The sequence below is a fragment of the Suncus etruscus genome, chromosome 9 (assembly GCF_024139225.1).
Source record: "Suncus etruscus isolate mSunEtr1 chromosome 9, mSunEtr1.pri.cur, whole genome shotgun sequence".
Taxonomy (NCBI): domain Eukaryota; kingdom Metazoa; phylum Chordata; class Mammalia; order Eulipotyphla; family Soricidae; genus Suncus; species Suncus etruscus.
Window position 1 is genome coordinate 5,601,928 of NC_064856.1, and position 26,551 is coordinate 5,628,478.

Sequence of the window (26,551 nt, forward strand, 5' to 3'; positions counted from 1 at the left end):
CTACCATGTTCGTTTACTAACTTGCTATCCAGCAAGAATTCACCTCCTTCAGACAATACCACTTGTCTCTGAAAACCTTTCATCTCCACATCATGGCCATAATTAAAGAAAACAGGAAGGGGGACCTGGTGCTATAGCACAGCAGGAAGGGTGTTTGTCTTGCACATAACCAACCTGGGTCCAATTCCCACCATCTAATACAGTCCCTAGAGCCTGCCAGAAGTGATTTCTGAGTGCAGAGCCAGGAGTAACCCCTGAGCACTGCTGGATGTGCTCACAAACAAATAAACAAAAAATAAAGAAGGTTCACGCTGGAGACCGAAGAGTTAGTACAGCATATGTACAGTTAGTACAGCCTTGCCTACAGCTGACGTGGATTCAATTCCTGGTACCACAAATTATCTCCTGAACACAGAATCAGGAGTTGCCTTGAGCTCACATCCAGGAGAAAGCTTTGGGCATGGCTATATATGGAACAACAACAACCCCCCCCCCCAAAAAAAAACATACAAAAAAAAAAAAAATAAAGAAAAAAGAAAAGAAACCAGGAAAGGAAATAAGAAGCAGCTTTCTAGAAGCATGTGACCAGATATAAGATGATTTCTCATCAAATTCATAGAACCAATTGGCTTTGGTCTCCATGTGATAAAGCTGAAATTTGTGGGAATTCTCACAGAATGTCACTGGAAGATTTTTTTTGAAGAATACGACTAAATAAGAATATGCAATTTTTTTTTTTCAAAACACAGTCCAGGAAATGGAACCCAGGGTAGCCCACAAGTACATATGCAAGGTCAATGCTTTCCTGCTGAGCTTCATTTTGGCTTAGCACAGGCAATTCTTGATTTAGTCCATGAGAAGCAGAACCAGACTTTTTCAGGTTAAGTAAAAGTTATAGAGGATTTTCTGACTTATTCTTGCCATCTTCCAAAGAATAGCTCTTAACCCAAATTGTTAAAACAGTAGAAGTCAACCAAGAAAAATTCAATGCCATATAAGCCATGAAATGACAGTGAAAGGAGGCAGAAGGAAAAATTATCCAATTGTTTTGCTGTAAAAGCTTCAGAGTTGGGGCCAGAGGGAGTGGCTCAAGCGATAGGGCATTTGCCTTACACATGGCTAACCTAGGATGGACCGCGGTTTGATTCCCCGGCATTTCATATGATGCTCCAAACCAGGAGTTATTTCTGAGCGCATATCCAGGAGTAACTTAAACCAAATGTCACTGGGTGTGGCCCCCAAACAAAACAAAACAAAAAGCTTCAGAGTTATTGTCCTTTAACATTGTTATATGCTAGGCACTAAGTGCTTTGTATAAGTGCATACCAGCCTCAAACACAATGAGTCTAACATCTTTGTTTTACGTATCTAAACTGAGCCTTGTCTTCTTAACATGGAGATCAGACAGACCCACATTGCCCAGGAACTTGCCAGGGACTGGTTCACATGTGATTCTCAAACTGGAGTTCTACCCAGGAGCTAATATTCCTCCTCACACTTGAAAAATGACCCTGGCTATTTTCAGAGTTTTCCAGATAATTGGATTTCAAAAGTCATGCCTGAGATCATTTTTAGAAACAAATTATTCAACCCTATGCAATCTTTCTCAAGTCTGTGACAACAGATGTCTTTTCCTGCTCTTTCCCCTTATATACTGCGCATTCTTTGATTTCAAAGACTTTACCCCCACTTTTTTCCTATTCTGTACTCAAAGACTAACAAATCCTGTGTTATCTTTTTTTGGAATTTAAGGAATAAACTTCAGGACCAGAGAGATGGAACAATAGACAGTGCACTGGCCTTGGATGTAGCTGACATGGTTTCCATCCCCCAAATCCCATGTCCTTCCCAAAACACCACCATGAATGATTCTTGAGCACAGAGCCAAGAGTAAGTCCTGAGGCCTTAAAACCAATAACAGTAACCAAAGAACAGGTTTCAAAGCCATGCTTATCTCTCTTAGTCCCCACCACCCCCAAAGGCTGAGAACATGAAGCTTATGGCCTTAGATGAATCTTTTATTATTTCAAACAGAAACAGAGATATATTTTTAAGGATAGTAGCACAGTCATGGTCACAAGCATGTAAATATGTCTACTTTGCAGAAAGAATATGCTGTAAGTCATGCTACTAATTTTTCAAATTCATTCTACAAAAAATACTTTTCCAATTATGTCAAACATTCGATCAATAATAAATGCTTTCTCTCTTCAGACAACTAAAGAGTGTCTTTCAATAAAGTGATGAAAAATAGATAATGTCAGAGTTGCTGTCTACAATAGTCATTTGTCCCAACAGTTATATCAGCCCCCTCGATTACCACTAAACTTTTCGGCTATTTTCTGAAGTTCCAAATCCATTGCAGCCAAGTTTTCAAGTTCTTTTTTCTAGAAAAAAAAAGGAGAGACATGAGATTCCAGGTCAATTAATTTTTTTATACTTTGAAGAATCCTGACTACAAAGAAGGAAGTTTTGATATGTTAGTTATCTATATGAGGCACCTTATAACACTAGTTCTCAAAGTACAGTTTCTTGACCAATTACATGGGCATCATCAGGAAACTTGTCAGAACTCTTAAATTGAAGCTACAAATCCAGGATTCTTGGACCCCTTCCAGGACCCACTGACACGGAAGTGCTGAAATGTAGGTATCTCTCCTGGTTCTGATGTGCATTCAAGTTTGAGAAGCATCAGCCTATTTAATCAGTTTGGGAGAAAGAGGGTGATAGTGTTTAGGGAAGTAGAGCTCCAATAATGCTACCAGTCTCAGATGTACACATCTGACTGTGGTAACCCAGCAGTTGATAAAGGTAAGCCAAAGCGACTTATTTCTGTATCATCTATTTTCTTCCTACCTTGGCAAAATAAGTAGTGAAGAGTTAAAAAAGCCCAGGAAAATACAACAGGACACTGACTGTCATCCTTGAGGGAACACTGAAATCAAGTCAGAGCTTTAGTAATATCCGATGGCCTAGGCTACTCCTTATTTTCAAGCAGACAGAGCCTCTGAAGGGGGGGGTCTCTGACTTTGGACTTTTTTAGGGTCTTCAGGCGAATCTTACCTGAGATCCAGGTTTCATGTCAATTGGAGGATGTGGGCAATTGTGTGCACATTTTGGTGATGCTCTGCTCCACTATAAAGGGGTGCCTTCTCTTAGTGGTTAATTCTCACCCATATCTCCCCATTAATACGAAGCAATATTGAACATCTGGGGAAGGAGTTTGGGTCATACTCAGATGTGCCCATGGGTCACTCCTGGCAGTGTTCAGAGGACTGTATGTGTTATTGTGCACTGAACCTGGGTTGGCAGCATGCAAGGCAAATGTCTTAAACTGCTGCATTAGTTCTCTTATCCACAACCTATTAATACTGACCTAATCCTCTTCTTTTGGGGGGCATATCGAGTAGTGCTCAGGGATATCCTGGCTCAGTGCTCAGGGCCACCTCCCCTGGTGCCCAGGGAATATGAAATCAAGAATTGAATCCTAAACTCCAACTAGCAAAGCATGCGTTCCAACCACTTGAGCCATTTCCCTGGTAGCAATAAGAACCCTCCTAACTTAACTATGGCAGGAGCCCCACACCATACCTCCTCTTCTGTCAGGACACCTTGGCCAGCCCTTTCTCCTTCAACTTCTGCTGCTTGGTGCAGACTCATTGGCTCCTCAGAGTCATAGAAGTCAGGAAACTCGGCAGCCTTCTTCCTGTAGTGAAGGAGCTGGTCCAGTTCAGCCACTCTGTCATACTGCCTCTTTGGAACCAGTTGGGGGCCCATATTCCTCTTCTCATAGCCCCAGTTCACATTGTCCTCGAAAGGCTTCTTTTCCCACCAATCATAGCTGTATTCTGGGGAAAAATTCTTCTCGTTCAAGGCTAGCCCGTTATCCTCCTCACCCTCCAAGAAACCATCCTCCATATTGTCTTTCCTCTCATAATGGTTGCTCTTCCACTGGGTTGGGCGATAATATGAGTCCAGCAGCTCCCTGAGCCTCTTGGTCTCATAAGAGGTGTGGTGGGGAGTGGACCGTTGGCCCAGAAGCTGGGCTTCCTCCCTCGGCCTGCTCTCTGGCAGATATTCTGGCTGCTGCCATCTTCCATGGACTCCTTCCTCACCTCTCCCTTGCCCGTACTTAAGATTGTTTCTGTTTTGCTCATCCCAATCACCTTGTGGATACCTCCTTGCCTTGTCCATAGGGTTTACTCCAACCTGGTGGTAGCTTTCACCCAAGAACCTTTTGTCTTCTTTGTTGCTTGCCTCTGGCTCACCAGACTTAGCTTCGGGGCGTGGACCCCACTCCCAGCCCTTCTCTTCCTTGCCTTCTTCACTGTATTCTGGTGCTATATAATCAGGCTCTGGGCTATAGTAATTCCTCTGCCCTTCCCCCTCCTGGCTCTCTTCAATGGGAGAAGTTGGAGCCCTGTACTCATCATTTCCTCTGCCCCTGTGATATCCCCCCTCCATCCTCTCAGGAAGCTGGACAGCTGGAGAACTCCTCACTCTTCCGCCATATTCTGATTCTTGCTGGAAAGCCCTATTGGGGCTTGGATGGTAGTCCTGCCTGTTCCCTAAACTGGTCCAGGCTGCGTTTGATTCTTCAAAGGCTTCCCCAGGATGGTCTTTTCCCTTGTTCTCAAGATTCCATTCTTGGGAAGACCTGTCAGGCCTGGTCCTAGAAGGGTGGTGCCTCAAGAGTCGTTTGTCCACCTCAGGACTGGCCTCTTCCCCACTCTCCTTGGATTCCTGCTGGCTTTCAACCTGACTTTCAGATGTGTGGGGGTATTTCTCGAAGCTCCCCGTTTCTTCTCCACTCTCCTGGCTACTCCTCTCCCGGCTGTGTGTCTTCCCCTCCAAGCGCTCACCATAAGGGGACACAGTGTCTTCTCTGTCATTCAAGGTGGCCTGGTTTCTCGTGTGGAGAAAAATGTTCTGTGTCTCCAATGGCTCTTCAATGTGCAGCTCTTCGCTGGCATCTTCTCGTGCCCCCTTGGGCTGCTTCTCCTTCTCCTTGGCTTGCTTCTCTCCTGAGCTCAGGTCGGAATGTTGTGCTTTTGCTTCTTTGGAGACATGACTGTTGGAGAAGGGGGGAAGGCTCTCATGGGGCTTAACTTCTTCCTCATGGCTGTGTCCACCCCCTTCTGTTTCTGTAGCTATTGCTGAATCTTGGGGGTTCTCTTTCTTGGGAGTTTCTACTCCTTCTCTGCCCGGGGGTCCGTGGGCTTCTGAGGCATCAATTTGGTCTCTTAACAACCTGACCTCAAACCTTGTGTTTTCATTCCCACTTTTCTCTTCATCTTTCACTTCTTTTCCACCTACACAAAAATGAAAAAGTAAATAGAAGTTTAAAAGTGCTTTAAGTTCAGCAAGAACTGGACAATGATGATCACTATAAATTCTAATGACCCTGGGCTAGAGAGATAGCGTGGAGTTAGTGCCTTTGTCTTGCATGCAGAAGGATGGTGGTTTGAATCCCGGCATCCCATATGGTCCCCTGAGCCTTCCAGGAGTGATTTCTGAGTGTTGAGCCAGGAGTATCCCCTGAGTGCTGCCAGTGTGACCCAAAAACCAAAAAAATTCTAATGACCCTAAAAAAAAAATCACTGAACTAGGGGACTGGAGAGAACTGTACAGAGGTTAAGGTATTTGCCTTACATGCAGACCCCAGTATGAACTACCAGGAATGACCCCTTAGCACAGAGCTAGGAGTAATTCCTGAGCATAGGCAAGTGTGGCCCCAAACCCAAAACTAAAAAAAATAAGAAAGCCCAACTGGAATAATTAATTTTATTGTTGCTGTTTTGGAATCACAATCAGCAATGCTTGGGGCTTATTCCTGGCTCTTCACTCAGGGATCACTCAAAAGACCATATGGGGTCCCAAGGTACATGCAAGGGAAGCATCCTATCCATTGTACTATTATTCTGACCCTGGATAATATTTTACATTAATAGATAGATACTCCGATTTTATAAAGTAATATAAAATTTTATTGGGCATATTTAAAGCTAAAAGTAGATTTACTATAGTTTTTTTACACCCAACCAGTACCTCTCACTTTTAATGTTCAAAATGGATCCAAATATATATATATACACACATAGAACCAAGAGTAATTGTAGAGTTTATCTAGATTGATCCCTTTTTGCAGACAAAGGTGTGTTTTTGTAAGATGTAATTCAGGACCAATCTTTCCAAGGTTGCTCTAGGAAAGTGCAAAAAATTAGCATCATTTAAGTAGTTCGTGCTAAAATCCAATCAATAGAGTTAAAATAGTTAAAATGAAAAGTCTCTCAGGACCTGAGGGTAGACTTAATTTTTGTTTTGTTGTGTTTTGGGGTCACATCTGATGGCACTCAGGGATTACTTCTGGCTCTGCACTCAAAAGTATTCCTGGCAGGCATAGGGACCATATGGGATGCAGGGGATGGAACCCAGGCCAGCCTCATGCAAGGCATATGCCCTACTCACTGTACTATCACACAGGCCCAGAGTTAAAAAAAAATTAACCTTTAGTTTATCAGATTTTTATTGTTAGATAAACAGTGTGTTGACAATATAACTTAGTAATTGGTGACAAGTAGAGGAGAATATTTTCTTTCTTTCTTTTTCTTTCTTTCTCTGCTTCCTCTTTTCTTCCTCCCTCCCTCTTCCTTCCTTCCTTTTTCCCTTCCTTCCTTCCTTTCTTTCTCTCTTTCTTTCTTTCTTTCTTTCTTTCTTTCTTTCTTTCTCTCTTTCTTTCTCTCTCTCTTTCTCTCTCTTTCTTTCTTTCTTCTTTCTTTCTTTCTTTCTTTCTTTTCTTTCTTTCTTTCTTTTCTTTCTTTTTCCTTTCTTTCTTTCTTTCTTTCTTTTCTTTTTCTTTCTTTTTTCTTTTTTCCTTTTTTTCCTTTTCTTTCTTTCTTTCTTTCTTTCTCCTTTCTTTCTTCTTCTCTTTCTCTTCTTTCTTTCTTTCTTTCTCTTTCTTTCTTTCTTTCTTTATCTCTTCTTTTCATCTTTCTTCTTTTTCTTATCTTTCTTTTTCTCTTTCTTTTCTTTCTTTTCTTTCTATCTTTTTTCTTTCTTCTTTTCTTTCTTTCTTTTTTATCTTTCTTTCTTTTCTTTTTTCTTTTTTCTTTCTTTTTTCTTTTCTTTCTTTCTTCTTTTTCTTTCTTTCTTTCTTTATCTTCTTTCTTTCTTTCTTTCTTTCTTTCTTCTCTCTCTCTCTCTCTCCTCTCTCTCTCATCTCTCTCTCCCTCCCTCCCTCCCTTCCCTTCCTCCCCTCCCTTCCTTCCTTCCTCCTTTCTTTCTTTTTCTTTTTTTTTTGTCACACCCAGAAGCACTCAGAAATCACTTCTGGCAGGTTGGAGGAACCATAAGGGATGCTGGGAATCGAAACGAGGTCCATCCTGTGTTGGCCACATGCAAGGCAATTGCTCTACTGCTGTGCTATTTCTCCAGCCCCAGGTGGGGTGAATATTTCTATCATGAAAAAATACAGTCATGGAAAGGGCCATTTCTTTCTTCATTCAAGTCCCATTCTCAGCATGTTCTCAAAGGTTGGAAATGAGCTTCAGTTGTCTTGTTATCTTTGTGTTTCATGCACCAACAATGACATAACATACTTAAACTGAATGCCATTCTCTCCTAATCTCCAGGTGTCTGTAACTCCTTCCCTAAATCCTTCTTGATCCTATGCATCCCATTAAAGACAGGTGCAGGTAATAGTATGTTAACTGGGAGGATTTAGATTTCTGCTTAGTCGCTCAGTTCTGATACAAATTCTGAAGTAAAGGACACATACAGCTTCAGTTCTCCATCTGTGCTTCCCATTGTGTGATCCCCAGTCCTTTATGATTACTGAGCCTTCCAAATGTATTTGGTCCAATTCCAAATGAGATGTACAAGTGGAAGATAGACTCCAGATTTCTAAGACTTTGTTCCAAAGAGAATAAAACATATCAAGTTTTCTGAGGCTAAAGAGAACATGCACCTGTTCAGCAAGTACATTGCTTGCCTTCCAACAGAGTTGACCCATGTTTGAGCCGCAGCATCCCATAGGGTTCCTGAACCCCACCAGGAATGATTCTTGAGTGCAAAGCAGGAAAAGCCCTGAGCACCACCAGATGTGGTTGCCCCAGAAACCAAACAAAATCAAATTCTTATATCAATTCTGTTGTAAAATGATAGTATTCTGATATATTAATATATTGAATCTATTAAAAGTAACTGAATGATAGGTATTAAATTAACACTTATTCTTTCATTTCTCCCGGCTTTTTAAATTTTTGATTATGGCTACTACATATTTAAAGTTATTTTCTGGGTCCATGTTATATTTCTGTGAAACAGCACTGTTAAATACTTTTTAAAGTCTGACTTTCTTTTTGCAGGAGGGGGAGTGACTTTTCCAAGAGTTGCTTAGATGCCCAATACCTCCCCCCTACAAGATGATTCTCATTAAAATTGGCTGGCAGTTCAATGCAAAAACCTTGAGGATGCAGTGCTTCTCAGATCATGTGGCACTAGGAATTGTATCATCCTCCCCAGCAGTGCTGAGTTCTTCAGAGACACACCCGGCACTTTTGGGAAACCATGTTGTGCCAGGAATGAACCCAGGCCAGGTGCATACTAGACATGCATCCTAATGGCTATATTATTCCTAGCTGCATGTCTATGTTTTTCATAAAAATAAATTTGCTTTGTAACATTAGATGACAAGGTATTTTGAACTGACATTTGCAAAAAAAAAAAAAAATAGATCCACTTTGGGTAGTTTATAACTCTGCTTCAATCCCAGTCAGGTTTGACAACAACCTCAGATTTTGTTAGGCGACAGATCAACTTATCCAGGCATCTAGAGCTTGTCTCACACCAATGTCTTTGCCTTTTAAAAGCCAATATTGGGTGCCTGAGGTAGGTACTAAGAAGTGAAATTATTTTTCTTGAGAATTCTTAGTTTTTTGAGAATTGTTCATATGTTGATATTTGTATTCCTATGTTCGTTGTACCACTATTCACAATAGCCCAAATCTGAAAATTTCTTCTAAGATGAAATATGAAATCACGCAACTTGCTGCTACATGGAGAGTATCACACTGAGTGAAGTTAGAAAGAAAGAGAGAAAGAATACAGAATATTGTTTCTCATATGTGGCATATCAAGAAACATAGTAAAGGAATAGAAAATGGCAAAGTTAAAACCTGAGAACTGGCCCATAGAACTGAGTTTATCAAGGGAGGGAGTTAGAATCAGGGTATGGGGGGGGGGACCCAGAGGCAATAGTGAAGGAATGCCGGAGGGGTGAGATTGAAATAAGGTATGTATGAGACAGTAAACATGATCATCATGTTATCATGAATAGTAAACATGGTAAAAGAAAGAAGAAAGAAAAGAAGGAAGGAAGGGAGGAAGAAAAGAGGGGAGGAAGAGAGGGAGGGAGGAAGAAGCAGAGATAAGAAAATAACACAAAAAAGAAAGAGAAAGAAAAAAATAAAGAAGAAAAAATAAAGAAAAAAGAAAAAATAAAGAAGAAAGAAAAAGAAAGAAAGAAAGAAAGAAAGAAAGGGAGAGAAAAGAGAAAGAAAGAAGAAGAAATAATAAAGAAGAAAGAAGAAAGAGAAAGAAAGAATAAGAAAGAAGAAGAAGAAAAGAAGAAAGAAAGATAAGAAAGAAAGAAAGAAAGAAAGAAAGAAAGAAGAGAAAAGAAAGAAAGAAAAAGAAAGAAAAAAGAAAAAAGAAGAAAGAAAGAAAGGCCAGTATAAGGTGGAGTTGGCCAGGAGAACAGAGATAAGCAAAGAGCTCAGAGAGTGAATCATTCTGAGAATCAGCTAAAATTGCCAGAACCTGGAAAGGAGCTCAACTTTGGGTATAGGCTGGGTGGCCCCTGTTCTATTTTGGCATTTTGGGGACAGAAGTATTTTTATGTTTTCCCTCTTAAATGTGTTCTGTCTGTAGTCACTTGACCTGAAGCTTAGCACTTTCTTCTAAATTTAGCTTAACTTTAGGTGAAATCACAGAAGGTGAGATCAGCAGCCCAATCACTGTCACTCTGTAAAGGCAAGGTATGATGCTTACTTGTGCTTCCAAATAAAACAAGCAAGGAAATACTTTCATTGTCATGATGCAAGGACCATCAAGCAGATTAAAGAGATTAATTTATGTGAAAAGAAACTGAGCTGTGTGCTCTCAAAGGTACAACCATCAAACAGTGATTTCTCTCTACCTTGGTTCTAGAATTGTGTTGGGTAGAGAGAAGAGATGAAGACAGGCTAGAAAAGGAGGGACCAATGGAGGAAATCATCCTTCTTGTTGCCTAAAACTTCCACCCATTTCTGATTAGCTGAAGACAGGTATCAAGAAAACTAGCCTAGGGCAGTGTCAAAAACTGGTAGCCAACAGGTGAATTCTATTTGGTACCTATATTTGTTTAGAAAAATTTTTAGAAAATTCCTAAAAGTTGGAATTCAAATGAGATAAAAATTAAGAGGGGACCATATTTTAATACTATGAGATATTACTTAAAAATTCAAATGGGGCTGGGATCAGAGTGATAGCGCAGCGGTAGGGCATTTGCCTTGCACGGGACTGATCCAGGATGAATCTGGGTTCGCTCCCCGTGTCTCATATGGTTCCCCAAGCAAGGGACGATTTCTGAGAGCATAGCCATTAGTAACCCCTGAGTGTCACTAGGTATGGCCCAAAAAAAAAAATTCAAATGGGGTCTGGGGAAGAAAGTATTGGGGCCCCTTGCTCAGGGGCCATTCCTAGCTCTGTACTCAGAGCTCTGTACTCTGTACTCAAGAGTGACCCTAGTGATGCTCCAGAGACCATATGTGGTCCTGGAATTCTAACATGCGAAGTAAATATCTTGCCTCCTATCTGTACTACTTATACTATCTCTCTATTTCTTAAAAATCCAAATGTTAACTTTCAAAAATAAAATCCCAAGATCGAGTAACAGCATCTGTATTTCTTCAACCTAGGGTAAAAAATGATATAATTATATATAAAAATATAGCTATTACACATTATAGAATATGTATGTCTATATATTACATATTCCCTTCTTAAAAGGCATATATGCCCTCCCATTTGTGAATTTTCTCTTCTGCCACCTCAAACAAGCTCTTCAATGCTGTACAGACTTTGTTTTCAGAATCTGATAAATCTTGACTCACTAGATTTTTACAGCTTTCCCTGAGGCTCTCTCAAGAGACATTGTGGCGAAACTGTAAGAGACATGATGAGGAAGAGAGAAGCAAGCAATGACCATGGCCTAAAGGTGAAGAATTTGATCAGATATATATGTGTGTGTGCGCACAAACACATTTGTTTTTGTTTGTTTGTTACAGGTGTGACAAAAGTACTCAGGGACCATGTGGGGGCCACTTCTGACTCTGCACTAGAGATCACTCCTGTCAGTGCTTGGGGACCATTTGGAGTGCTGGGGATAGAACTCGACTCAACTGTGCACAGTTATGTACCTTCTCCACTGTACCACCTCACCAGCATCTGAGAGTTTTCTCTTAAGTTTCCATCTAATATGTCAATTCCAACTCCTTTTCATTCTTTGAAAACATTAATCAGAAAGAAATTCAGAAAATCATATTTGTAGGAGAAGGGACCTGCTCTGAGGTTTCTATAGGCCTTGCTCCTACATATTTGGCTTGCACTGAAGTCCCCAATGGTGGATTTTGTCTTATTTCCTTTTTGTTAATCACTAGGACTTATTTTTTACCATTTAATGTGTGAGCAAGCATGTGCAACAATAATAGGCGAGTATTATTTGCAATGAGAAAATTTGAAAGTGAATGGAAATAAAAATTCATCTTCACAGTCTGACCAAAAATGTCAAAGTAAGGGGCCGGAGTGGTGGCACAAGTGGTAAGGCGTCTGCCTTGCCCGCACTAGTCTAGTATGGACCACAGTTCGATCCCCCGGCATCCCATATGATTCCCCCAAGCCAGGAGTAATTTCTGAGCACATAGCCGGGAGTAACCCCTGAGCATCACCAAGTGTGGCACCCTCCAACCCCGCCCCTCAAAAAAAAAAAGTCAAAGTAAGAAAGATGTTGGAAAGAACAATGTTGCCTTTTTTTTTAACCCGAATTTGTCTGACTTTATGAATAATCTTCTGACATTGATCTCTTTGTTGGTTGGTTTCACTTCAACGCCAGGGACCAAACCTAGAGCTTTACAATATGACACATACACTTGGTCGCTTAGTCATATTCCTCCTTAATGTGAACTCCTGATGAATGTGACTCATCACTGTTCAATGTTCTTTTAGAACAAAAGCTGTTTTGTAGAGAGAAAAAAAAATCCTAGTCTAGACACATTAGGTCAGTGCTCTGATTCTTTGGAGACTCTGCTTGTACCCTCAGTATTCTGGTTCTCAGGTTTTAAACTTCTAGGTCCATGCATTGCAACTACCTTTCAAATAACTCCTACATAAAATGATCTAATCAATTAAAAAAGCCTCATTCTTAGGCCCAGCACCCTCAGAACACTGATGACAAACGAATGTTCTCATTCCTTCTAATCAAATGTAGCTCTGTCTACCAATGAAAACTTTAAAACCAAGGACTGACATCTCTAAGATTATTATTACATATTTGAGGAACTAAACCTAGAGGGACAAGGAGTCAGCTCTTTGGTGACACAGCAATTAATTGGTGTAAAAGGAACCAAAAGTTGGATCTTCTTGTTTAGTAAAACTCTTTCCCTCTGCATCGTGTCTTGCATTTATTCAGAAGTTAAGGGATGGATTAGGAGCAAGAGGACAAAGATCTCTTACAGTGAGGGATACTTACTCTTCTTCAGGATTTGTCGGCACTCAGGGGTGATGGGGGGTGTGCCAGACTTAGACAGGGCACTTGAGAGGACTTCGATGATGCATCGAGTCACCTGGAAGTAAAACAAAAATCAGATTGGCAAAAGCTGGTGTCACTGGGATATTACTGGTGTTACTGCCTGACCCCGAGCTGCTGTGTGGGAGGTGTGGTCATGAATGTGATCCATGCTGAGGTAACTTTGGGGGCAGAATCCGAGATTAATTTTTAAATGGTCTGTATTGAAATCTCTCAGGTCCCTCCATGAAGCAATGCAAGACAGTGGATCAAAATTACCCCAGAAGGGCAGGAGAGATAGCATGGAGAAGGATGGCAGTTTGAATCCCGGCATCCCATATGGTCCCTGGAGCCTGCCAAGGGTGATTTCTGAGTGTAGAGCTAGGAGTAACCCCTGAGCGCTGCTGAGTGTGACCCAAAAACAAAAACAAAAAAAATCAAAATTACCCCAGAAGAGCAATAAATGCCCATTTTGGAATAGGTAAAAAGAAAGATGCTAAGATGATACAACTATTTTCAGGGCACCCAAAAGCCAAGTCAAGCACCCAAAAGCCATTCCTTGTGTTCATTTCTTTGGAGATAAAAAAAAAAACCCACAACAACCTAGCCTTGTAAGATTATGTGGTAGGTTTCAAAAACTTACTTGATTTTGTCTTTGCTCGATTTAGTGTAATAAGTGGGAGACTCTAACTCTATCTAGATCCTAAGTTTCCAAGACAACTTACCATTTCTTCATTGTGGTTCCCATTATCCACTGGCACAGAGCCAACAACTTTAAAGGAGAAAAAGAAAGAGAAACGAGTCAATTTTGGAAGCGGTTTAACCCCAAATGCACAAAAATTGCCCACCTCCTCCTGTGTATTGTGTCTATTACAGTGCAAAATCAGAGCTGAGCAGAGTAAAGAGTTGGAGATGATTGTTCGGGAACTATGACTGCTCAACTGCACACACACACACACACACACACACACACACTCACACACACACAACACATGCATGCACTCAATTCCTTAAACATGATCTCCAAACGAATGGCATCTTATCTAAAGAAAATACAGATTATAGGCAAGGGAAACTCTGAGGGATCACAGTTTCTCTTGATCTGGGAGCTAATTATCCAAATTTGCTTGGAGGGTGAAAAATATCCTGTAAGTTGCATGAGTATGCTCTAAGGATCTTATATATTCACATTGTATTTTAATAAAAAGTTAAGATAAAACTAATGTATATAAAACTGTAGTGTATATGAAACAATACACATGAAACTGCCCATCTCAAACCTTGGATTTACTCCCAAATGAATTAAAGCCTATGACTTCCTCTACTATTACTGTATCTAAGAAAATCCTTGAAACTTCCTTAACAAAAACAAGGTTATTTTCACCTTACAAAATTCATTCTCATTGAACCTCAGTGCTTTGCCTCAAATGCCTGTATCAGTTCGGTATTTCCCTTTTACTTTCTAATTCTACTATTATATACTCAAACTTATATAGACAAATACATATTTAACAACTTGGAGAGAATAATTTTCTGTTTTAGCAGTACTTACTTCTGGCTCTCTACTCAGGGATCACTCCTGGTGAACTCAAGAGGCTCATTGCTGGGGCTTAAATCCAAGTCAACTATTTACAAAGCAAGCACCCTACCTACTGTGCATCACTCTGGCTCTTAAAAGAATAACTTGCAATTTCCTTATCTTAACTTGTATTTTAAAGCAAAATGAAGGGCTTGTCTCCTTTGCTAACACTTCAGGTTACTGTAATTTTCCAGTGTCATTTTCTCTCTTTTCAAAATGGTTTTGAAACTGGAAGATTTAGTTCAGGGTCAGCACTTGCTTGCATGAGGCCCTCCCTAAGAACCCCAGCAAGAAGACAAAACAAAACCAACAAGGATAATTTGATTCTTTTATCGTTCACTTTCACTTCCTGTTTGTTTAAGCATTTTTCCAATGGAAAAACTCCAAGTGTTGACCTATAAGATTATCACCACAATTTCCTTGACTGTTTCTGGAAGATAAAAGGCTGCTTTGGCCAGAGGAGCTGGCCACAAAAAATTCTAGGCTTCTAGATAAGAGAATTAAGAGAAAAGCTCACTCAAGCCAGGACAAAGCCTCAGAAACTACTCAAGGGCTGTTTATTTATTACTAGCAACTTGACCTTTCCTCCCATGTCTGCTCTTTAAGTCTTTTCAACTACCCCTTTCCAACCATTACATAGCATAGAGTTGTCTAGATATATGGGACCTATTTGTTTGCTCACCTTATTAAAATTTCCTTTTCAAAGCAAGACCTATTTTAATTGTGTCTAGAGACCCAGAGTCCTCAGTACATTAAAAACCATTTGCAAAATGTTTTAGAAGTCATTAACAAGGTATGAACATGAGACTCAGGCAAGATCTGAATGACTTCCCACATAGACACTTGGGATCCAAAATGCTAGACTGTTATTTCACCTCCCAAATCATTGTTGCTTAGATTCCTCCCTCCCTTCATTTCCACTTCCTACCTCTCCTTCCTTCCTTCCTTCCTTCCTTCCTTCCTTCCTTCCTTCCTTCCTTCCTTCCTTCCTTCCTTCCTTCCTTCCTTCTTTCCTTCCTTCCTTCCTCCCTCCCTCCCTCCCTCCCTTCCTTCCTTCTCTTTCCTTTCCTTTCTTGCCCTCCCTCCTTCCCTTTCCTTCCCTCCCCTCATTCCTCCCCTCCCCTCTCTTCCCTTCTCTTCCTTTCCCTTCCCTTCCCTTCCCTTCCCCTCCCTTCCCTTTCTTTTTCTGTAGTGGTAGAGGGGTTATTCCTGACTCTGTGCTCAAGAATCATTTCTGGTGGGCTCATTGAGAACATAAGAGAATCCAGGAATTGAACACTGTAACTATCATTTCAGCCCAATTGGAATTATTTCTGCTTCAAGATACACTCTTTCTCTAGTAAAACTTCACTGAATCATTCTTCTTTAAAACAAAACAAAACAAAACAAAGAAAGAACCAAAAAAAATTCTTTAATAAAACTATTTGAAAAAACAAATTTTTTTCCTCGAGCTGAAGAGATAGTATAGTGGGTAGGGCACTTATCTTCCAGGTGTTTCACCTGTGTCCTATTCCTCACCCCATGTGGTCTCCTGAACTCCACCAGACTGATTCTTGAATGCAGAATTAAGAGTAATCCCTGAGGGCCCGGAGAGATAGCACAGCGGCATTTGCCTTGCAAGCAGCCGATCCAGGACCAAAGGTGGTTGGTTCGAATCCCGGTGTCCCATATGGTCCCCCGTGCCTGCCAGGAGCTATTTCTGAGCAAACAGCCAGGAGTAACCCCTGAGCACTGCCGGGTGTGACCCAAAAAAAAAAAAAAGAGTAATCCCTGAGCATTGCTCATGTAGTCCCCAAATAAAAAAATAAATAAATAAATAAAATGAGATTGCTGAACCTAGTAAAGCAATTTTTGCTAATTCTTTGATATATTTCCCCACAAATATAAATATTTATGAATTCCTGATACAGCTAAAATATCAAATGATCAGATTTTGGGGTAAAGAAATATTTTTTTTTGTTTTTTGGGGTCACACCCAGTGGTGCTCAGGGGTTACTCCTGGCTGTCTGCTCAGAAATAGCTCCTTGCAGGCACGGGGGACCATATGGGACACCGGGATTCGAACCAACCACCTTTGGTCCTGGATAGGCTGCTTGCAAGGCAAACGCCGCTGTGCTATCTCTGCGGGCCCCAAGAAATATTTTTATATAGTTTAACAACTTATAAGTTGTATTGCTATTTCAGATCAGTCTTAGTACTCTTCAATGTACATTTTCAAATACTTTTCAAGTACATTTTTAATGAAAAGGAGCTAGAATTTCTTTGTAAAAGTATATTAATAATCTTAGGGGGATATATAAGTATTGTTATATTTTTTTGTTTTGTTTTTGGGCCACACCTGGCGGTGCTCAGGGGTTACCTGCTCAGAAATAGCCCCTGGCAGGCACCGGGGACCTTATGGGATGCCGGGATTTGAACCAATGACCTTCTGCATGAGAGGCAAAAGCCTTACCTCCATGCTATCTCTCCGGCCCCTGTTATATGCTTTTCAATGCAAACCTGTGACAACAAAGCCATTTCAATTTCCTAAAGCAGTTTAACTTATTTGAGGAGGTAACTGGGCCCCATAGGGCCTGTACTCAGACTTACTTTTCTGTCACTCTTTGTGGAGCTCTGGGGACCATATGTGGTGATAGAAATTAAACTGGGGTCAGTTGACTACAAGAAAGAATCTTGCCTGCTCCACGCCTCCACCATCACCCCCGCAGTTGTTTTTAGTAAAGATTCTAGGGCCATAAAACAAGCTCAATACTTTGTTAAAAGTGAAGCACTAATGGTAGAAAAAATTTTCAAATGCTATGGATGAGAATGACTTCTGAACCATTAGTGTTACAAAAGACAATTAAGGCTTGACCCCAAATTTCAACTAGCTACAAAATAAGTTAAGTCTTCAGAAAGCAGAACCATCCTGCTCAATATAGTAAACACATCATGTAATTAGTTCAGTTACATTAATTTAAGAGTACACAGTACTGCTATAGAAGACAGTGGATTTCTTCCAGGAAGATCAAGAGGGTAGAAAATGAAATAAGGTTTCCTGAATTTTCTTCCTTCCCTAGCAATTATTTTAGCCCTAGTTAAATGACAAACTCTGCTTGAAATGTGATACTTCTTTCTTATTTTCAGAAGTTGCCAGTAGGAGACACGTATACAAAATGACTATGGGAATAAATGCAGAGTTTTTCTTGGGCAATGAAAATATTCTGAAATTTGATAGTGATGATATTTAACTACTATTAAAATGTGCCCTTATCAAACTTCTCTTACATAAGAGATCTATAAATATTTTACCACTGCAGCTAAATAGGTATCACAAATGACATTGTTTTTGTGACCTATAGGACAATGTACAGCCTAATGTTAGTATTTTAAGGAATTTCTTCTGACAAAGGTTTTGACTGGAAAATACTTTTAATAGCTTTTTGGTTTTCTTTCCTTAAATTGAGAACATTTATAGGTGATTTATAACGATGAAAAGAATTTGGGAAACTTCTGACTGTATCACTGGCTTTTATTTTGCTTCTTTACATATTGAGTCCAGTAACTGAGGACAATGAGAGCTTCATATTCATGGGTGCCAATAACTCTATTTTAGTTAGAATTTCAAGTTCAGAGAAAAGCAATGTTCTACAAGGTCATTAAAGTAGCTAAGGAAACCCTCTGGCTTAATCTGATAATGGCAGATATCTTTCAATAGTTTCTAAGCTCATAAAATAGTATTTCAGTACACATACTCAAACATACACACACCTATGCTCGAACACACACACTGATTTTTTCCCAAACATTCAGAGATTATCTCTTTGTGACTCATATTGGTTTGAAAGAGTAACACCACAACCTTTTACACCAAAGTATTACCGTGTCTATTACTTAAAAATTTACACTCTCATTGCTTAAAACAATTTTCTCTATCTCAGATATACCTTTATCATTGTTTTCCACCCCTATTCATTTTAAGAAGTGCCCAGTCTAAATATCTACTGTGGTTTCCATTCACAATATTAGATTAAATGCTTCCTCTCTTCCAAAATGGAACCAGTGTACCAACTCTACCTTAATAGACATGAATGCATACATACGAATATATTAAGAAGAAAGATGTCATGCACACCCAGAACTTTTTAATTTTTTGTCATGTTTAAACAACAAGAATAATGATATAAAAAGTCCATTATACCTGTGCCAACTAATACATACAGCCCATGCTGTCCCAACCCTGCATGGTCATCTAGCTTACAGCAGCCAGGCACACATTCACAGATACAGAATCAAATGACAAGCATGCCCCTCTTGTCCGTAGAGAAAGCGGGAGTGACATTTTAGAAGTGAGCACAAAAGGTGAGGATGGGGATTTTCCTTTGCAAGCACGAGCAGTTTTCAGTCCCATTGCTAGAAAAACTCAAGCTCTGAAAAGATCAAGTCTTGGGTTTGGTGCAAGTCTGGCTTTCTCCAAGTCAGACAGCGGGGTTGAGAGCTGAAGGGACGAGAAGCAAGGTCCTTCCACCCAGTCCACCTGTCTGTCTATCTACACCCCTGGGAGGAAAGATGCCGGGGGTGCTGTCCGCGGTGCTGACCGGCCGGCCCGCAGTTCCCACTCACCCGCCGCCGCTCCCAGAAGGCCGAGAAGCACCGCGGGATGCATGGCCCGGCCCGGCCCGGCTCGGCTCTGCAGGGCTGCACGGAGAGCGGATCGGAGCAGCAGAGGGGAAGGAAAGCGAGGCGAGGCGAGGCGAGGCGAGGATCGGTCCCCCTGGTGCTGCGGGGCTCCAGGCGCAGGCCCCGCTCTTAAAGAGCCTGGAGGGGCGGGCACAGGGAGGAGTCGCCCCCTCGCTCGGCCCTGACGTCACCAGGTGGCTCCCCGGGGGTGGCTGCGCTCTCAAGGCCACAGGCAAGGCAGGGCAGTCGCCCAGGGGGTGCAGGGCCAAGGCTGGAGCGGGTTTGGGAGAGCACAGGCAACAGTGAGGAGCTTCATGTCGTGAGCTGGACCTTCCAGTCCTCCTCTCTTTTGTCTCTGAGGATTATTGCAAAAAGGTCTTTTATTTTTCCCAAAACCCATAGATGAGGGAGACTATTCTGCGTCTATCTCTCTCCCTCTGGATTATTTCACTCACCACTCAGTTAGAGAAATAACTGCACTGAGAACTATCCTAACCATGTGAATGAATGAGGGAAGTAGAAAGTCTGTCTTAAATACAGGGGTGGGAAGGAGGGAGATTTGGGACATTGGGGATGGGAATGTGGCACGGGTGAAGGTTTACATGACTGAAACCCAACTACAATCATATTTGGAATCAAGGTGTTTAAATAAAGATATTAAAAAAGGGGGGCATGTACATCTCCTTTGAATATTTCTTTGAAAACGTTTTTCTTTTAATTTTTGTTTAGTAATTATTATGATTAATTATTATTTTGTTTTTTGGGGGGGTCACACCGGCAGCGCTCAGGGGTTCCTCCTGGCTCTATGCTCAGAAATCGCCCCTGGCAGGCTCGGGGGACCATATAGGATACCGGGATTTGAACCATCATCCTTCTGCATGCAAGACAAATGCCCTACCTCCATGCTCTCTCTCCGGCCCCTTGTTTATTTATTTTTACTAGTTACAAAGTTGTTGGTAATTGTGTTTCAGTCATGAACATCCAACACCCGTCAAGTCTTCACTACCTTAGTGAAGGATGAAATTCCTGCTAATGGGAAAGGAATAAGAAGTGGAGTTTGGAAATGAGGGTGATGGTTTTTAAAAACAAAGGTGTAACTGAATAATGTCGAATCTGCTGTTCCTCCAAACATTTGGTTTATTTAAACACACACACACACACACACACACAACACAACACAACCAGTCTCAGGAATGTTAGTGGATATTTTGCTTGTGAGCATACATTACCTCCCACAAGCTCTGGGCATTTTCTCTTGCTTTAAATTTGGAATAGAAACTGTTTTCTCATTATGTATGAGATGAAGGTGAACATCTTCCAGGAAATCTTTGATGTGTGTGTATTTTATTCCTCCAGTGTGCTGAGAAATTAAGAAAAAAGCCTAGCGGGTACATTTCCTGTACTAAAGAGAGATGATGCAGAATCTTTTATAGTAACACAGGCTTTATAGAATGGAGTGGATTTCCATTCGGGGTCTCTTTGAGGAAAAGCAGATATCTATGTATCCAGCTAAATAAAGGTTTTATTGTGAAAATCAGTGGAACACACACGCACACAAAATTTTTTTGGTCCACACCTGGAGGGTGCTAATGTCTTATTTTTAGCTCTGCACTCAGGAATCACCCCTGGTGGGTTCAGGGAACATTTGTGGTGCCAGAGATCCTGAGTCTGCTTTGTGCAAGGCAAGCACAGTACCTACACTGCACTATCTCTTGACCCCAGGACTCATATTCTTTTTGCAAATAGGTAATTCCACTTACCTGAAAAGGCTGGGGGTTTGTTCACCGTGACCACAGCCACAATATTTAAAGAAGAACTTTAAAAACCATAATAGTAAATAGCAGAATAGTAAAATTTGAATTAAGACTTGTAGATTACGGGCCCGGAGAGATAGCACAGTGGCATTTGCCTTGCAAGCAGCCGATCCAGGACCAAAGGTGGTTGGTTCGAATCCCGGTGTCCCATATGGTCCCCCCCGTGCCTGCCAGGTGCTATTTCTGAGCAGACAGCCAGGAGTAACCCCTGAGCACCGCCAGGTGTGACCCAAAAACCAAAAACCAAAAAAAAAAAAGACTTGTAGATTACATATACATATTATTATGTAATAATAAAATAAATATCAATACTAGTGTCCAGATCTTGATAACTGTTTAGTGACTATATAAGAGAATGACCTTGTTTATATTTTGTACATGACTCTTGAAATGTTATTCATCCGGATCTTTTCAAAAAAATGAAATCACTAAATGCAGCTTAATAAGGAAACATGATGCAGAAATTAGACACATTGAGAGATCAGCTAAGAAGATGGTGAAACAGAGATAAGTAACTGTGGGGAACTGTGACTCTCCTTGGAATCAAAGAATGAAGGAAAGACGAATCCTCACTGGAGCTCAGAAACATAAACCATTGGTAGGAATGGGAACCCATGCAGGTGAGGAGGGCAGGATATTTGTTGTCGTTGTTCTTGGATCACACCAGCACTGCTCAAGGGTTACTTCTGGCTGTATGCTAAGAAATCATTCCTCATGGGCTCAGGGAACCGTAGGGGTGCTATGGATCAAAGCCAAGTTGGCTGTATACAAGACAAGTGCCCTATCCACTTTACTATCTCTGAAGCCTAAAAGGCAGGATTTGCGGCTGTGAAGAATGGGCTGTCTGGTGGATCTGGATCTACAGAGAAGCAGTAGCTACTGTTAGTAAAGTACCCTCCTCTTCTCTACAAGAGGAGAATTATTGTGGCATCTTCCTTCCAGGACCAGTGATATTTTGTAATTGAGTTAACCTCTTAATGGCCTGTATCCTCCAATGACATAGAACAAGGGAAGGAACCAGAAAACAAAAAGAGACAAAAATATTTTCATACAAATAAAAATACTAAGAAGTATAAGTATAAACTTGTTTTTCTCTAAATTATTTTAATTAGATTTTTAAGGAAAATGCATCACATATTTGACATAGTTGATCATAATACATTTGTTTCCACATAAGTTAAAGCAAAGTTATTGAAAAATAGAAAGAGAAACATGGAAGGGAAGAAAGAGAGAAAGAAAGAAGAAAGACAGAAAGAAAAAGAAGAAAGAAAAAGTATAGTAGCAAGCACATTTGTAAAAATTATTGTAACTTCAATTGGAATTATTCTTCAACTGGAATTCTTCAATTGGAATCAACTTCAACTTGTAATTATTGATACAATTGCAGAATGTTTAATAAGCTCTTGTTAGCTGTCCATTTTGTTAAACTGGGATGTTAACTTAGATGATAGCATCAAACAAACAAAGTTGTCAAGAAATTCAAAGTACTATTCCTGAGACTATGACTTTTAGGGGCAAGTACTCAGATGCTAGGCCTCCTAGAAGAAGGAAGATATGGGGTGAGGGTGCCTGTACTCAGTCCAAAAACCCCTGTTTATATTAGCCCATATGTTCATATGTTTATATCATACCTGAAGTATGGTCAGATTGGTGTTCCTGAAGGGAATTATTGAGGGTCAATGCTGAGGCAGGCCCATGGGGGAACTGGTGATCCTGGGTAATGGAGGCAGAAAGCATGGCTTTGGCAGGGTGTGGGCTTGGCCCACTCTCCTCCTGACATGGCCTGTTTTCTGCTGGGTGAACCAGTGGTAGCCATAATCTTTCATAGCAAGGTTTACATCTCATTTCAGAAAAGAGTGAATCTATGGAACTGGCCCAGTTGGAACATGGCAACTGCATTTGTGGGCATGGCTACAGCTCTCAAATGATTTTGTTCATTCATTTACATTAGAAATTCTTACTATCAGTAAATATGAAAGATGCATCTCCCTTAGCCTGTAGCAAATCATGTGATCAATCCCAACGTTAAGAGCAAAAGAAACATACTCCACCCACTCTGACAGAGTTTATCAGCTAGCCCAGGATTCAAGTGGAAGAAATATAGGATAGATTCCACATCGACGAAATAAGCTGATAGTGTGACACACCAGGGAAATGTTTATATCATGGAAATTGCTGCCCTGAAAATGCACATTGACAGAATTCCCAGTGTTTGAGGTTAATAATAATAAATATTTCTTCCTGTGACATTAATTTTTGGAGTTATTACTTTGAACCTGCAGCCTCACACATGCAATGTAAGTATTCTGCTGAATAATACCCCCAGGCAGATTCTTTGTTGTTAAAAAAAAGAGATAATGTAAAAAAAATTTCTCCTAGATGATCCTAGAATACATCAATTGCATCAAATTTTGTCAAATCAGATTTTTTTTTGGTTTTTGAGCCACACCCGGTAACGCTCAGGGTTACTCCTGGCTATGCGCTCAGAAGTAGCTCCCGGCTTGGGGGGATCGTATGGGACACCAGGGATCAAACCGTGGTCCATCCTAGGCTAGTGCTGGTAAGGCAGACACCTTACCTCTAGTGCCACCGCACCAGCCCCCAAATCAGATTTTTTTAAACACCCAAATCATTTATTTGGAATCAGAATTGAAAGAACATTTGACAGTGATGAGATGTGTTTACCCTGCTGCTGCTTATCAGTTGTAAAATTCATCTAGGACAAAAGACCAGGTAACTTTACATCATTTCTTCAGGACTGAGGTTTATCGATGACTTCAAATTTGGGTTCTTCAAATGTGAAGTTAGGGAAAGTATTCATGTCTTCTTTGCCATCCATTTGCTTAAGCTTGAAGAACTCCCTATCCAGCTCTTGCTGGTATTCTGGGCCAGTATCAACAGGCCCTCCAGATGACTGTTGTTTAGTTTTGTATTCTCTAATCTTGTCTACAAAGATTTTTTTGGATGGGATTCAGTACACATTTATATATATTGATATGCATGTGTTGCATATTCATTCTCCATTTCCCAGCCTTAATGAACTCTCTCTGAGCTGAGTTCATATTCTGTCGATACTGAATTTCAAATTATTTATGGTGAATATCAATGAATCCCAATTACTAGGTAAACTGCTCCTCCACAAAAAATGTATTTTGTAGATATAAACTCCAGAAAAACTCCACTAGGCTAATTTCTACCTTACATCTATACAAATTTTATTTCTGATAATTCATAATGGTCCTCAAGGATCTAGTACTATTAAGTAAATATGCATAGTCTAAAATTCTCCTCAGGTTTTTGCTCTGTGTAATTATATACATAGAGAGATAGAGAGAGAGTGGCACACTCCTCATATTCTCTTTTGGGGGCACATCAAGCTGTGTTTACTCCTAGGTCTGTACTCAGGAATTACTCCTGAACTCACAGTATCATATGTGGTGCTGGGATTGAACCCAGATCAGCAAGATAACTATTCTTTCTAGCCCCTCTCTTATATTTTATTAAAGGATTATTCCCATCTCCTTTTATATACTCAGAATTCTGAGAACATCATGTATATTAGACTATATAGATGTGGGTACTATCTAAAACTTTAAGGTAATCAATGCATGTCATACTCAGTTCAATTTTTTTTTATCTTTGGACATCATCTTGGACCAGGTAAATAGCTGAAAAGAATGGAATACAGGCTTTTATGCAGGAGTCCAGGGTTCAATTTCCAGCACTGGATGGTTCTCTAAGCACTCCCAGAGTAACCTCCAGCATTAGAGGAAGTAGCCCTAAAAGAAGTACTTTGTTCTGTTAGTTAAAAAAATAAGAGTGGGAAACTTATTGGGTCTTTTTTCTTTTTTGCCTTCCAAGCAGTATTACAGTGAAGGTGAGAGTCATAGCTAATTTAGAAAGAGAGAAACATTTTTGTAAATATGACTCAAGGGACAAAGTGATAACCCAGATTCTACAAATTAAGGCAGGAGCTTTTGTGTTCCTCATACTCAAGTTTGCTGGAATATAGATTGGTTTCCAGGTGAGGAGTATGTACCAGGAAGATTGAAGAAATGTTAAACATTACAAGGGCGAGTTGGTGTGGGGTTGGGATGAAGAGGGATGGTTATGATGGTTGCCTTAGGGAAATAATTTAGTCATTGAGATGTGAATCCAAATCTTCCAATTTCTGAATTTACCCAAAGACTTGAGACAATGGATAGACTACATTCTTGAAAATCTGGGCAGAGTTTTCTAAACTTGTTTAGCCTACCCAACATTATCAGTGAATAAAAACAAAACACCTCCCCATTGTGGTGAATGCTACTACAGCTCACCCTCCTGGGTCACTCAAGTGCTCCTCCAGAGGGTTAAACCACCCACTTTGAGAAAAACTGAATTAGAATAGTGTGGGCGACTGTGCACCCACATGTTCAATGGAACTCTGGATGAATTTTCCACCGCCTGCCTGATAGCCACAAAGTTTGCATAGCCCCGAGCCAACAGGAAACTCTGCAAATAAATTTAGCTCAGCACACAGAATCTGGCTTAACCAGATTCCTTAACCTTTTCATGGAATCTGTTTTTGTGCCTGCTCTCAAGCATGTAGTTATAGATATGTTTTTGTAAAGTTTAAATTGTGATCCTTATTGCTTGCACAAAGAAAGATCTAAATGGAATATAGGCTAAACAAAAAATTGTATTTGCGTAAATATTAATTAGCTATTTGTTTAAGAATTTTCTTCCCCTCCCCTCATCCTGCCAGGTTCCTCCTTATCCTTCCCGCCATCAAAATGTGTATGTGCAGTATGCACACTAAACCAAAAAAGGAATTTATGCTCCCATTGGTTAAAATTGTTGCACTTGTACAAATCTGATTGGTTTATGTTTCAATCCTATGTTACTACTCCTCCCACTGGAGCAGGGCATAAAAACCCTGCTCTCCCCTTAATAAAGTCTCTCGACTGGCATACGTCACCCTGAGCCTTTTACTAACTTCTACAGCTTAATTTTCTAGGTGTTCACAAAAGAGCTTAACACTCGCAAATTATTTGTAGTTGCCTTCTGCCTTCTGTCCTGGTTGAGAGAAAGCTGCTGGCCGGAATTCTCTCCCAGTAAAGGGCAGGAGCAGAGGCAATTGCAGAATAGTAGTATTCATACTAATTATTATTTTATTGCAATTCTCTGGCACTGCCCTGACAATGAAGAGAAAAAAAAACAAAGCAAGTAAGTAGCATATGTGAGAGGTAGCATATCATGTACACAAGTTCCTATCCTATTCTCTTGGGCAAACTTATGAGATGATGAGTTAGAAATAATACATAGGAATAATAATAATACACAGAAATAATACAAGGCTAAGAGCAGGCACTAAATATAATGTTAGTCAAGAATCCTTAATCTTGCGTTGAGTCGAATTTACTCCTATACTGGTTATTGATGAATCCTCTAAGAGCTCCTAGAATGGGAATCCGTTTCCATCCTATCCCCTAGGAAGGGGAAGCGATCCTAGTAATATCTGTGGCAAGTAATCCACACAGACAGGAGGGTAAAAGGGCAAGAAAGTCGGACGCAGAATCCTTTGTCAGCCTCCCAGCAGCTCCAAAACTCCAGAGCCTGCCAGCTAGCCGCCCCAAATGACCCCGAGCACCTCGCTCACTATTTATTTATTTATTTATTTATTTATTTATTTAT

The 26,551-nt window shown here is 40.5% G+C and overlaps 1 protein-coding gene across 1 annotated transcript; it reads right to left on the reverse strand.

Moving 5' to 3' along the window:
• Window positions 1–1,997: 1,997 nt before the first annotated feature.
• On the reverse strand, window positions 1,998–19,362 carry CHGB (chromogranin B). Its single transcript, XM_049779194.1, has 5 exons — window positions 19,005–19,362; window positions 13,549–13,595; window positions 12,788–12,881; window positions 3,592–5,312; window positions 1,998–2,387 (listed from the first exon to the last, which is right to left on the reverse strand). The coding sequence occupies exons 1-5, from the start codon at window positions 19,045–19,047 to the stop codon at window positions 2,304–2,306; spliced, it is 1,989 nt and encodes a 662-aa protein (XP_049635151.1). The 5' UTR covers window positions 19,048–19,362; the 3' UTR covers window positions 1,998–2,303.
• Window positions 19,363–26,551: the final 7,189 nt, after the last annotated feature.

Bases quoted from the DNA above. Each gene is read 5' to 3' on its own strand.
- CHGB (XM_049779194.1), bottom strand. From the start codon at position 19,047: ATGCATCCCGCGGTGCTTCTCGGCCTTCTGGGAGCGGCGGCGG. The intron at 5,313-12,787 runs GTAAGTATCCCT...ATTTTTGTGTAG, and splicing joins CCGACAAATCCTGAAGAAGA to GTGGAAAAGAAGTGAAAGAT. The intron at 2,388-3,591 runs GTATGGTGTGGG...TTTTTTTTCTAG, and splicing joins GTGTCCTGACAGAAGAGGAG to AAAAAAGAACTTGAAAACTT.